Source organism: Prinia subflava, chromosome 8, assembly GCF_021018805.1.
Source record: "Prinia subflava isolate CZ2003 ecotype Zambia chromosome 8, Cam_Psub_1.2, whole genome shotgun sequence".
Lineage (NCBI taxonomy): Eukaryota > Metazoa > Chordata > Aves > Passeriformes > Cisticolidae > Prinia > Prinia subflava.
The window spans coordinates 28,720,439-28,733,993 of record NC_086254.1 but is presented as its reverse complement, the minus strand read 5'-3'; the positions used below and the strand labels follow the sequence as shown (position 1 = coordinate 28,733,993).

General features: G+C 54.8%; 1 protein-coding gene across 11 annotated transcripts in view; it reads right to left on the bottom strand.

Moving 5' to 3' along the window:
* ZNF512B (zinc finger protein 512B) overlaps nucleotides 1-8,694 on the bottom strand; it is a 29,758-nt gene extending 21,064 nt beyond the window's left edge. For 6 of the 11 annotated variants that reach the window (XM_063404380.1, XM_063404384.1, XM_063404389.1 and 3 more), the window contains exons 1-7: nucleotides 8,371-8,516; nucleotides 4,424-4,546; nucleotides 3,344-3,423; nucleotides 2,462-2,590; nucleotides 1,941-2,113; nucleotides 1,523-1,776; nucleotides 670-747 (exon numbers count right to left, since the gene is read on the bottom strand). In XM_063404380.1, the coding sequence (XP_063260450.1) occupies nucleotides 670-747; nucleotides 1,523-1,776; nucleotides 1,941-2,113; nucleotides 2,462-2,590; nucleotides 3,344-3,423; nucleotides 4,424-4,544 (835 nt within the window). In that variant the 5' untranslated portion in view covers nucleotides 4,545-4,546; nucleotides 8,371-8,516. Of the gene's footprint in view, nucleotides 1-669; nucleotides 748-1,522; nucleotides 1,777-1,940; nucleotides 2,114-2,461; nucleotides 2,591-3,343; nucleotides 3,424-4,423; nucleotides 4,547-7,916; nucleotides 8,109-8,370; nucleotides 8,517-8,597 lie in introns of those variants that run through there. The other 5 variants (XM_063404385.1, XM_063404391.1, XM_063404387.1 and 2 more) reach the window with 3 other exon arrangements.
* Nucleotides 8,695-13,555: the final 4,861 nt, after the last annotated feature.

The following is a 13,555-nucleotide window of genomic DNA, read 5'->3' as shown; positions in this document are numbered from 1 at the left end:
CATATCTCATAGTCAGCCTGAATCCAGTTGCTCTCATTCCAGGGATGCTCCAGGATTTCCCCCTCCTTCCCAGCCCAGTTGGGTGTATTTATGGAGCATGACCAAAGTCCCACTTGCTCTTGCTTTGTCAGGCTGCAGCAGCCAATTCCTGGGCCTCCTCTCAGCAAACATCCCAGAAACACGTCTCCTCTCCCTTGGATTCGTTCTCCTGGATGTGGGCGACCAGCCCTGGAGATGGAGTCTGAGGGACGGGTGCGTCACCAGCCTTTCTACGCAGCACAATTCCTTCCCGACAGCACTGGAAACGCTGCAACATCCCAGGATGGTGGGGTGGTGATGAGATGATGTTTCTCATATCTTGCTGGTGTCAGCAGCTCGTTACTCCTGTGTTACAGATGAACAAACCCAGATCCTTTCTTCTCTTCCTTCATTTCCCAGCGCCAGGCTCCGGAACGGAGCAGACAGGGTTGGTATCAGTCCCTGCTCTGCTGCTGCTTCTCACCCCCTTTGTGACTCTCTCATGGTACAAGACACCAGCTCCTCCACAGTGTGAGATCCTCAGGCTTTGTCTGGCTCCACCAAAGGGAGGGATCTTGGCCAAGGGCCTCCCCTGCAATGCCCTGGGGAGAAGGTACAACCCTACAGCTGACCAGAGTTGTCCTGTATTACCTTTCAGTCCAAATGTCCCCGAGATGGATGGCTGCTCCCCCGTAAACTTCTTAGGAGTTTTCTGTTTCCTTCCTGACTCAAAAGAGAGAAACAGAGAGAGAGATTTGGTCAAATAACTGTACTGTCAGGGGGATTCATCAGTCCTGGGGCATGGGATGGGCACACACTCCATGTTAGGAGTGGGTCAAAGGCTGTTAAATGAAACACCCACCCACTGAACACCAACAGACTGCTGCTTCCCACTCCACAAAACCAGCATAAATCTGTTATTCAGGATTAATTCAATGAGTGAAAGTGGTGGCTCTGCCTAGTGCAAAAGCTAAGCAGTTCCCACATGTGGCTGTGGTGGTTTGCTTTGGTGCTGCAAGCAGTGGATCCCCAAACCATGATGGGGACAACCACTGCCCTACAGTGGCCATGGACAGATAGAGGCTCCTCACCCTGTCCCAGTCCTTCAGGAAAATGAGTTTGCCAGAACCATCCTGGTTTAACCTGACACACTCAGAGAGGACAGACAGGCTGACATGGTAGCTTGCTGTGCTGCCAGGAATTCAACTCATTTACAATCCTATCATAGGATTGCTAAAGTTGGAAAAGATCTGTAAGATCATCAAATCCAACCATCACACACGTCCTTTAGAAATATTTCTACCACAGCTACAACTGAGTTTTAACTCCCAGTGAAGCTGCAAGAAACTGGAGAGCAGGGCAAGTTATTCAGGTCTGGAAACAAGGCTTGGCTATCCCTTGGATTCAGAGACACTTGCAGCAGTGCTGGCTGCAGCAATCCCCTTCCCATGGGACACCTCTCTCTGGGCTCCTGAACCAGCGTAGCCCTGGGCTCTAATCTTACTGTGCTTCATCCTCTCGGGGTCTTCCTCCTGCAGCGAGGCCTGGCTGCCCCGCTGCTGCCCGTTGTCCTTGCCACTCGAGGACTTGGCCGTGGGGGTGGCAGCTGCCATCGCCTCGGCCGCTGCAATCTGGAACTCCTTGCTCTCCCGGCTCTCCGCCAGGCACTCGCCGTTCTCCGCGTGCTCCTGCGCCACGGCTTTCTCCGTCTTTGCCTGTTTGGGATGGATGGTGGGGCAAGCTGAACTCTCAGCAGGTCTAGGGCAAAGCACAGAGGGCTTGTTTAAAGAGGGGTTGTTAGACAAGTGTCCTGACACCTCTCCCCCCTCGCCAGCCCAGGTTGTAGGAATGGAGGCAGGCATGTTCCCCTTCTCCCAGCCATCCCTATGCCACGGCCATGCAGCCTAGCCACAGCCTGGTACCTTTTCTTTCCACTGCTCTTCCCAATGGCCTTGGGCACTTTGTTTTCTGCTTTGCTGGTTGGCACTGGCCGGTCCAAGTGATTCCAGAGCCGATGCTTTTCCAGCTGGGTTTTGGAGGTGAAGGCAGCTTCGCAGTATGAGCATGAGTACGTCAGCTTCTCTGAGATCGCGCCCTGCGTGGAGCAGGGAGAGGCAGGTGAGCACAGATGTTAGATCACAAAAGAGAGGTTTTTTCTGACACAGGCATGAACATAAATCATGTGTAATACCCTTCTGCCCTTCCAAACAGTTACCATAAGTCCATGATCCCCCTGGCCCAGACCTCACACTGAGCTGCAGACCTCAGTCCTTCTCACACATACACCTCACAAACTGCTCCTGGCCCATCTCTGCCCTCCCCATTTTCCCATTTTCACCTCATGTTTCTCGTGGTGTTTAAGACCTGAGAGCAGCATTACCCTGCAGATGGCAATGGAAGAGCCAGCCACTGGAAAGGACAGACAATTCTCAAGTCTCCTTACCCCTTGGCAGCGCTGATAGTGGTACTTCAAGCCATAAATGCTGGGGAACTCCAGCCAGCAGCCTGAATTGGGACATTTCACCCTAGAGTGGGCTTTGAATTCGTCCTTCCACTGGTTCATCAGAGGGAGCTGGAGGGAACAGGAGAAACAAGAGATAGCTGAGTGAAGAGCATCCTGTGCCTAGGTGTGTGCTGATCTCAAGGGAACTGGGAGGGCACATGGGACCTCTGATCATTCCCGTTTATCCCTTCCACCACATAGCCATGAAGTGGACCCCAGGGGTGTGTTTGAGTGCAGCAGGGCTCACTCCAGGGACAGATGCTGCAGGCTCCATAGGCTAATGATTCCTGCTGAGGCTTTACCTTGCTTCCAGAGCACACGCACACTCCCTACCAGGCTGGGCAATAAATCAGGCCCAAAGTCACCCGGCTGATTTAATCACCCCACATTTCATCTAGTCTGTAAATCACCCCGTGCCCCTGCTCTCATGACAAACTGCTCCATGTGTTGTCCACGCTACCAGGCAGGAATTAAACTGCACAACTCTGCAGGGAATAAATCACCCCCTTGCCATTGCTGCCGGCTCATTAGCCAAGCCTGACATGGCTGTGACAGGATCCAGTCATCTGGACATGGCCCTGGGAAAGCGAGGCTGGAAAGGGATACAGTTCCCTAACCAGGGTTTTGGAAGATGCTGGATGCCTGCATGTAAAGGTTGAGGGAACAAGATTTGCTCATCCCAAGACAAAGCTGCTCTGAAGATTAAACCACAGGGAAGGCAGGTTTAACCCTGGAATGGGGCTGGCTGAAGTCCACAGTGCAAGGTACGTGAGATGGAGCAAAGCTGGGAGGGCTCAGGGACTGAAGTGCGTGGGGTCTTACAGGGATGTCTTTAAGTGCCTGGTTCTCAGCCTTGGGTCTTCCTTTCTTCCTGCCTTCGGTTTTGTCACTGGCTGCATTTCCTGCAAACAGACACAGCACACATCACCAGCCATGCCAGAGGAGCTGCTGTCCCAGTAATTCTGCTGCCCAACCCCAGCTTCCTGCTGCCTGCCTGGTGCCCTCAGCTCTGGGCTGGCCATTCTCTGTCCTAGCAAGGATGGACATTCCCCTCTGGAAGGCAATGCCAGCTCCTCTGCAAATGAGGTGCTGATAAGATGTGGCACAGGGAAAAATGGTCTCCTGAACACAGGCGTGTTCATATTGCGGACAGCTGGAGTTCATTCCCTTCAGCAATAAGTTATCCTCTTCTGTTAGCAATTATGGCTTCAATCCCCTCAAGGTAACAGTGGCATCTGGGAAACATTTAGGGCACACGCATTTCCCCACAAAGCCACTGATTTTGGAAGCCCCATCTGAGCTACATCACTGGGGTCCAAATCCCTCCTGGGGTGCAGGCACTCCTCAGCATCCAGAGCTGCCCTTAGCAAGGTGAAGGCAGTGGGAGCCTCTGTCACAGAGAGGATCTGCCCAGCATAAACAGACAGGAGGAAAAATCTCCTTGGGCCTGGAGATTCCTGGATAGAGAAATCAGCCATCCATCAGCGTGACAGCCCTTAGTGTGAGGGTCCCCCAGGGCTCATCCGCTCGCAAGCCTCCATCCCGGGGGCCGCGACACGGGAGGCAGCAGATGGCCTGAACTCATTTAAGCCTTTCCATCCTTTGATGTAACACTTAGCTACCAACACGATAAATGGGCGGCGAGACACCCATCTCGTTAAGCCAGACACACGCCTCTCCGAAGGGAGAGCCCATCTCCATCCCTCCCCTCCTGCTCCCAGGGACCAGCTCTCTGCAGCTCCCAGGGCTGGGGTTTTTTGGCCAGCTGGTGAGTCAAAGTGAGGAGCAGAATCACATCGAGACCCAGGCCACTTGTTTCGGCAGCCACCCCCCAACTCCTGCCACTGGGCTCATCCCCTCTGCCCCATCCACCTCCACTGAAAGGACAAATCAGCTCCTTACCCAGCTTGGGCAGCTCTGCCGGTGGGTTTATCCTCGCCTCTGTCCTGCTTTCTTTGCTGGCAGTGGGTTTGTTAGAGCCTGCAGTTTTCCTTCCACCTTTACAGGTATAGGGATCCGCCATCTCTGAAAGAGGCAGGGGAGGCGTTAAAATTCACTCCTTGGAGCTGGGAACAACACATGGCAAAAGCAAGGAGAGCTGCTGGGGAGGGAGGGAGGGAAATGAGAAAACCATCATGCAGCTTCAAGATTCCCACAAAGAGAAGAAATGGGACGTGCTTCCGAGTATTTGTTCTACAGTTGAGGAACGCCACAGACATGGCTGGAAAGCTGCTTTCATTACAGCCTGGCTTCCCCTTCGCATACAATGGCAAAGACTTTATTAAAAATTATGGGCTGACTTTGCCCAGAGAAGTAGTGAATAAATGGCTTTTCCTCTTCGTTTATTTCTCCGCTTCCATTTAAGACACCAAAAGCAAAAAAAAAAAATTGTGAGTTTTAATGAACAGATGTAATGATAAATTTCCAATTTTCTTTATTAATGGGAAACTGTTATAAACTGAGAATTGTTAATGTTATCTGAATTTTCCATATTAATAATTGAATTTGGCTTCTCTATAAATAATGAATATCAGGAACGATCACACAAGGCCCACTCTCACTCCTGATGGAAGTGGGCAGTAGGACACCCTCTGTTCAGGAAGAGGAAGCCCACAGCAGGACTGGCTCTGCCTCTGGCTTCAAGTTCCTTCTTCTCCTCCCAACAGCACAAGCAAAGGCACATCTGAGGATGGGGGCTGTTCTGGGAGATGCCATATATGGATTTGGGGAAAAGAAGTCCTCCATGCCTCCAAAATGAGAGAATCAGGCCCTTGGGAAGAGATTCCTTGGAGCACCATGACCTTGAGACTTTGGCTGGGACGGGAGGCTGATGTTCACCCATGCGTTTTTTAAAACATGGGTTTGACTCATCACATGCAATTCCTCCCACTTGTTTAGCATCATTTAACTCAAAGGAGCTGATTCCCAAAGCATCCACACTCATCCTGTCTGTCCTCATGCCCAGAGGGATGGAGAAGCATCTCCTGTGTGGCCAGATTGCCAGCCACGCCACCAGCGTGCAGGACACAAGGGTCCAGCAGTTCTTTCTGAGGTGTCCCCAGGGACTTTCTGTGTAGGATCGGGGACTTTCCATGTGGGATACAGCCCACATGCTCCAAGAACTGGCAAAAGCTTCCAGCATGTGCTCAGCTGGTGACACATATGTGGTTGTTTGCATGGACACAAAGGTTAATCTGATCAAGTGAGAAATTCCAGCCTTGGCAACTAGTTCTGTGGCATTTTGTGCTGAACATGGGGATCGCTGATTCAACTAATTTGGGCTTTTTTGGTGGGAGAGCTGGGTAGGAGTTTGTAGCCTGCCTGACAGCAGCTTCTTTCTGAAGCAGGCACAGAGAGGGGTTCCTTTGGTTTGTTCCTAAATCGCTGCTCCACTCCCAGCAGTGTGGGCACTGCTACTGTCCCCAGTCCTCCAGGGACAAACATGGCAGTCCCCTTCCTTCCCATGCTGCCTCCTGGCACCTCAGGGTGATCCTCACTCAACTTGCTCAAAGAAAAAAGCGGAAAAAAAAAAGACTCACAAAAAAACAGTGAAGTGAAAGCTGAAGACAAGACTTCTGTCTTACAATGGGGTGAAAACTAAGGGGAAACCCACACTACTGACACCTTTATCCAGTCAGGGCTAGTGTCAATGAGGGATGGAGCACAGAACCTCCTTGTCTGGCTCGCTGGACAGCTCAAGGTGACATGCAAAGAGTGACAGCCATGGCAGACCCTGTTGACATCTCTGGTGCTCACCTCCTACACCTCATGGCACTGCACACCACTGAGCATTACTCCAACTCTCCCTTCCCAAAACATCCAAAGTGCCCGGCTCAGCCCTGCTCCAGCATGGTCTCATCCCCCTTAACATATCTGTCCTCTCAAAGGAATCCTCTCTGCCCAGCTTCAGAGGTTCTGAATCTTCTGTTTTCCCACACCAGATACTCCTTTGCCTTTTTGCCCTTATTTTTTTAACCAAATGAAAAATAAAAACCTCATAAACCAGTCAGCAAGAGCCAAAATCTGTTTGGTCACTGATACAACCCCAGGGATCACAGAGGAATTGTCCTGGAGACACAGAGCAAAAATCAGCCAATTGTGGGTTTTTTTAGTAATGTTCAAACTTCTCACTCATTTTTGAGTAACACATACTGAAAATAGGCAACAGCCTGTGCTCTTCTACACTGTCCTCAAGGTTTTGCTAAACTCTTTTGCAACTGGTAATGGGAAGAGAAGGTATCCACAGGTTCTGGCCATGAGCCAGGGGTGGGACATGGTGAGGGAAGACTGGGCCTGGCAGCATCTTATGAGGTCTCCAGCTCTTTCTAGGTAACTTTTTAGAACTTTGTGGCAACATTTTTGAAGCATCCCATCCAGCTCCAGAAAAAAAAAAGCTCCTGTGAACGCAGGCACCAAAACATGATGAGTGAAGGCCAAGCTGGCACTGCTGGGAGCAAGGGTAAGGAGGAAACTCATGGCTGAGGGAAGGGGGAAGTGACATTTGGGAATGAAAGGCACTGTTCCCAAGCAACTGGCAGCCCTGCACAGCTGGAAATTTGGCATAGAATGGGAAAAGGGACATAATTCCATGTAGAAATACCTGTCCATTGATTTGGATCAGGCCTGAAGGAGCACGTACATAGCCAGGGATGGCTGCAACCCTCTCACAATGTCCTTACTGTCACCAGGAGAGTCACTCACAGATTGTGACCCCAAGTTCTCCCGCAGGGATTCCCACCACAGTCCCATCGCTACGGATGGACTTTGCTGCACAACAACTGCCTGGTCACCTGTCAATCTGCTCCACCTAGCAGTGATTTACCAACAGCTCCAGAGGTATGGAATGCCAAAAGCCAAGGGAGCTGCCTGCCCCAGCACAAGCCGTGTGCCAGCAGAGATGAGACCGGCAAAGGTGATGGATGCCAAAGGGCACTGCCATCCCTGTCGCTTCTCAGAGGAGCTGTGCTCCCTCCCATGAACTCCTGGCAGAGCCAGAGCTGCTGAGAAAAACTTCCAGGGAATAGACAAGGAAGCGGAGGGAGAGGCTTCCTCTTGAAGAATCGCCCTCGTTGGAGGTTTCCCCAGGAGGGACGCACGTGGTGGGTGAAGCCCTGTGAGCCGCTGCCTCCCTGGGCACGGCTGGTGGCCGGGCAGCTCCGGGGGACACGGCCACTGTCACCCAAACCGTGACACCCTCGAGGCTCTGCAGGAGGGAGAACCTTTACCCGAGGCACACACCCAGCGCTCCTGCCGCACATGGCTCTGACCGGGCGCAGACGAGGCTTTTGAGGGTGTAAAGTTCTGTTGCGTTATCCCGTCCCTCCCCTCTCTGTCCCCGGGCACTGACATGAAGGGAAAAGCGCCCGCACACGCCTGGCAGACAATGAGTCCTCACCGCGCCGCGGGGACCGGAGTGTCCCCTGTCCCGGGGGTCAGCGGGTGCGGGGAGCTCTGCCCGGCACCGCTGTCACCGCCTTGGCGCGGGGAGCTCTGCCCTGCCCGGTGCCGCTGTCACCTCCCGGGCACGGGGACCTCTGCCCTGTCACCTCCCGGCCCGGCCGTGCCACCCGCGTCCCCTCCGTGCCCCTCCCCGCTGTCACCCCGCGGGCAGCGCCGCCCGGGCCTGTCACCCCCCGGGCCCGCGCCCCATCTCCGGGAGGCGGCCGGGGCTCCCCCGCGGGCCGGGCCCGGCACGGAGGGGACGGAGGGCTCGGCCCGGCCCGGCCGCGCTCCGGGAGGGGAAGAGCGAGCGGCAAAATGGCGACGCGGCGGCGGGCGGAGCGGAGCGGAGCGGGGCGCGGGGGTCCCCGCCGCGGGGCCGGGCGGGCCGGGGGCCGCTCGCTGCTTACCTCGGCGGGCCGGGCCGCGGTGCGGGGCGCGCAGGGCCGGCACCCCCCGGCCGGCCAGGCGGTGCCGCCCGCCGCCCCCGGGCCGCCGTGCGGGGCTCCCGGCGCGCCCACACCCGCGGCGGCGCCGCGCTCCGCTGCCGCGCTCCCGCCCGCCCCTCGCCGCCGCCGCGGCTCATGCGCGCTCCCCGCCCCGCCCGGCCCGGCCCGGCCCGCCCCGCGCCCCTCACCGCCGCCACCGGGCCGCTCCGGCCTCGCCTGGCTCCGGGACCGGCACCGGGATCGGCACCGGGAGGACGGGCGGGGGCGCCGCCCCGGGAGGGCGGGACGGGGCAGCGCCCCCCGGACCGGGCTGACCTGGGCAGGTGCGGCCGGAGCCCGGTGCGGCCGGAGCCCGGTGCGGGCAGGGCTGCGCGGCGCTGCCTCTGCGGGATGCGGGCAGGGTGCCGAGCTGCCATCCGCAGCTCCGGGCTGTTTGGCCTCCCTCGCATCCTCCGGGGCGCAGGCAGCGTGTCCTGCCCGTCGTCCTGCCCTCCGGGGTGTAGGCGTTGAGTATCCTGCCTGTCATCTTCCCCTCCAGGGTGTCCTCCCTGTTGTCCTGCCCTCCAGGTCGTAGGCAGGACACTTTTCCCCTTACCCTGTTCCCCAAGATGCAGACAGGATGACCTGCTTGTAGTTCTGCCAGGCAAGGTGCCCTGCCCATTCTCCTTTCCTCCAGGGTGTCCTGCCCATCATCCTACATTCCAAGGTGCTGGCAATGCCCTGCATGTCGCTGTTCTCTCCAGGGTGTCCTGTTCATCATCCTGCCCACAAAGGTGCAAGTAGGATGCCCTCCCCATCCATCCATCAATCCATCTAAACCCGGAGTGCTCCAGGTCCCCTTGTAAAGTTACCCGAATCCCTGGGAATGATGCTGGGTGTGACCCTGTCACAATGTCCATGGGGCACTTTCCCAGCACCCAGGCTTGGGATGTCACCCTTGCAGAGCTGGTGGCACCTGGGAAGGTGCCGCAGGGCAGAGCCCAGCGTTGGTTACGGGCTGTGGGAATGCGTAGCCACACCAGGATCCAGCAGTAGCCCAGAAATTAGGGAAAATCACATTAATTTTGCCAGGTGAGAGCAAAACCCAGAGCAACCATTGCTGTCAGGGCCACCCTGCCTGCCATTTACCAACGTGTGGCTCCTGTGGTGCTGCCGGGAACTGAGAGGCCCTGTGGCACACTTGTGCAAAAAAAAGCCCAGCCCAAGCCGGGAGTTTCCCTGCGGTTTTCCCCTCTTTGTCTCCATTGCGGGAAAAGAGCTTAATTAACGTCTGCAGAGAGCAGGGAAAGCTCGGTGTAATTGCTAGGTATGATTATCGGTGGAGCGGAGGGTGCTCCGCAGGGTGGGAGGGACAGGCACAACCCACCTTCTTTGTATAAAATGAGGCATATCTGAGGCGGCCTCGCTTCCCAAGCCTGGGAGCTGCCTCTGGGGAGAGCTCGGCTGCCTGGGGGTGGCTATCGGGCAGCTCCACGTGCTCGCTGAGACCCAGCAGCACCTTCAGCACCTTCGAGGTTCCCTCCTTGCTGTGAACAGTGCCCATTGCTCACGCTGACAGCTGCTCCACATGTGCAAAAGTGCCACCATGTCCATTTTCTGCATCCACAAAGCACAGTTTTGCACCTCCAGGAACGGGATGAAGGTGAGGGGAGGGAGATCAGGCAGCTACAGGCTGGGTGAGGTACAAACCTCTGAAATTATGCAATATAAAGGCACCCACGTTGTTATTTTCAGGCTCTGCTGAGCAGAAGGGGCCAAGGAATGGACTTGAACAGCAAATGTTAAGCAGATGCTGAGGAGTGCTTTGTTTCATAGGCAGAGCTGTGCTGGGAAAGGCAGGAGGAGGAGGAGGAAGAGCAACAGGAGCAATGGTGCTGCCTTCCTCCATGTGCTCACGGGGAATTATCACATCTCCTCTTGCACCGTGGCTTTGTTGCAGAGGTGGATTGTGGATGAGAGCTCATCCTTGCAAACCAGCACGATGCTGTGGAGGGGCCAGGTGGTAATTCCCAGTGCTCCAGCCCCCTGGTCACTGTCCCCACTGTCCCCTCTGTTCCCACCACACAAGGCAGGAGGAGGCCAAGGAGCAACACCCAGGCACACACTGCAACTGTAATTGCTGGAGAAGGTGCTTGGCAGCAGGGATGAAGCACTCCAAGCCATCCAGCATGTAAATTAAATTGTTACAGACCCCAGGAAGAGGAGATGAGGGAAAAAACAATTACATAGCCTGTATCAGTGAGATGCTGCCTCCCTACATGCCGTGCTGATATTGCCTCTTGTGCTGGTGCTGAGCAGATCTCCCTGGAGCTGCCCTGTGCCTGCCAGGATGCAACCAGCACAGTGTCCTCCACCCCAGCCCAGCAGCAATTTGGGTATCCCCAACAAGGATCTGTTCTGGCTTGTAAAGACACCTGGCCAAGAGTTTAGAACTACACAAATGTACAAACCACCCTTTAAGGAAAGGCAGAAAATAATCTGATTTTCTGGATGCAGATCCTGTTGGGATGTTGGTATCTGGAAGCAAGACAATGCCCCTTGCCCAGAACGGGGCTGGCTGATGGGGCATTTACACTTTAAAAAGTAACTTAAAAGCACATTTTAGAATCACAGTTACACACCTTCCACTACACCAGGCTGCTCCAAGCCCTGTCCCACTTCTCCTTGAACACTTACAGGAATGGGGCAGCCACAGCTTCTCTTGGCAATCCATGCCAGTGTCTGATCAACGGGCTGCAGCAGCACTCTTCAGACCCTTAAGTTTGTTACAATAAAACATGTGCTGTGTCTGCAGGGCCTCTTCCCCATATCACTGCTCTGGAGGCATCCCAAAATCTCCCAGTAACTGCTGTGCATATGGGGCTGTTGTGCAGGGCCAGCATCTCCACTGGTGGGATGGTGAGATGCTTGATGTGTTGGACTGGGAGCACTGGGAGCCCAGACTTCAGTCCATGTCTGCTGAGCTTTGTGCACCAGGCACAGAGACAGGTGAGGGAAAGGGCATGACTTATGCCCAGATCCAGGATGGGAGGCTCAGCATTCCCTGTCTCCCAAGGCTTTATCCTGGGATAAAGGATCACAGCCAGCTGCTGCATCCCCTTTATCCTTGGAGTGGCAGGGGGACAAAGCCCCTTGGAGCAGCCACATGCTCACACATCCTCAGGAGGGGCTGTGCAGAGGCTGGAGGAGAGTGATTCCTGAACAAAGAGGGATTTGCAGCTGGTTTGTGCGGCAGCATCCGGGCCAGCCCCAGCCTCCTCCTGCGCGCCGCTCCGCAGCCTGGGCCGCTGATTGGAAACCAGAGCCTGCTATCACTCCAGCAGCCAGGAATTATGCTGATGGATTTTTTTTATTATTTCCCCCCCCCTCCCCTCCCTGTGCTCGAATGCACTCAGAAAATATAAGCAAAAGGAAAAAAAAAAAAAGAAGAGCGAGAGAAAATCCAAACAGATTCAATTTTAGATATGGCGACAAAGCAAAATGGTTGCAGTGCAAAGAGGGAATGTTGAAGGGGGGAAAAGCTCCTGCCTCAAGGAGGAGCTGGAGCTGCAAAGCTCCCAGTAGCCCTGAGGCTGCTGTTTATGATTTACAGGGCTGTAGTGGTCCATGGGGACCCATCCCAAGCTAGGGACACCAACCCCATGGAGGGCAGTGGGAGCTGCAGAGAGGCAGGACAGGACTGGTAATGAAGTTATGTGGCTTCATCAAACCCTTCCTAGTCTTAGAAAATGCATCCTCTGAAGGGAAGTGAAAAGGTTCATTTTCTGTGGAGGGTGTGAAGGATTTTCCTGGAGGCCCCAGTAAGAGCCTGTGCAAATGTGCTGCTTGGGAATGTTGTGTCAAAACCGAACCCCAAACTTGCCTTTCCGAAAAAGGCCCAAGTGAAATGCTGTGGATGTTCAACTTGACTTTGCATCAAAGCTACTGGTGCATCCAAGCTGGGGAACAGCTCTGGTCAACCCAAATGATACTTGTTTTGGATCAATTCTTTATCTCAGTCCTGCTGCCTTCCCTGGGCTGCCTGACTCCCACCACTTTCTCCCTTCCCTCTGGAGCATCCCTCTGTGGATGCTGACTCCCCCTTGCTCCAGCCTTGCCAGGCAGTCCCATGTGCCACCAACGCCAGTGCAAACAGCCAGGGACCTGCTCTGACCCTGCCCAGGTGCTGCCAGCACCTGGCACTGCTGCAAACCTGGCACCACCCTGGTGAAAGCAGCAGCACCTTAGCTGCATCTGCACCCACCCTCTCCATCCTTTCACCCCAGTGAAAGAACCACAGCCATACCCACGCTCCCTTCTCTTCATCTTTCCTGTCTCTGTGTCAAGCCTGCTGTCCCTGGGAGTGTTTCTGGCTCTGGGGAGGCAGAGCATTCAGAGGGCATCCAGCAGCTGAGAATGAGGACCAAAAATGAAGGAAGTAATACAGGGGAACAAAATGAAATGAAGCAATTATCCCTGCTCTGATACTTTCTAATTAAAGAAAGTGTCACCCTTATTAAGAGGCCATTAATTCATTGTCATAAGTCACCATCAGAGTGCAAGTACCAAAAACGTGCCTGTGCCATGGGGAGTGGAGCAGCTTCCCCTCCTCCTCACACCACAGGCTCCAGCCCTGGTGAGAGATGCTGCTTGAGGCCACAGGGCTGCTCATGGATTTCTGCAGGAAATGCCCTGTCCTGACACCCTGGGCTGTGCTTTGGTGTGCTCTGCCACGATGCTCAGCCTATCCCAAACAGGGATGAGCCTGTCCACCTGCACCCCTGTGACTGCACGCTCTGCCCTGCGGGCTCCAAATGGATTTGTGTAAAGCACATGGTGAGTTCTCAGCAGAGATCAGCTCTTGGCTGCTCTGGGGAACCCAGCCACCAAAGAGCTGCCCAAATGTCTCCAGCCTGCAGTCAAGGCCAGCATTTCCCCCTGCATCACCTCCCATTAGCAGCCAGCTCTGTCTTGGCAGCCTCTCATTACGTATTCTGCATGGAGGGCCCCACATCAGCTTAATTAACAAGGTAAGAAAAACGGGACCTTTGAGGAAATCTTAATTATATTATCCATCTCACCCTGAGTGGCACCTGATCCATCCCAACACTGTTTTCAAGTTCATTAGCAATAAATCAAGATTGATTAGTCCTGGATGTGCAGCAAG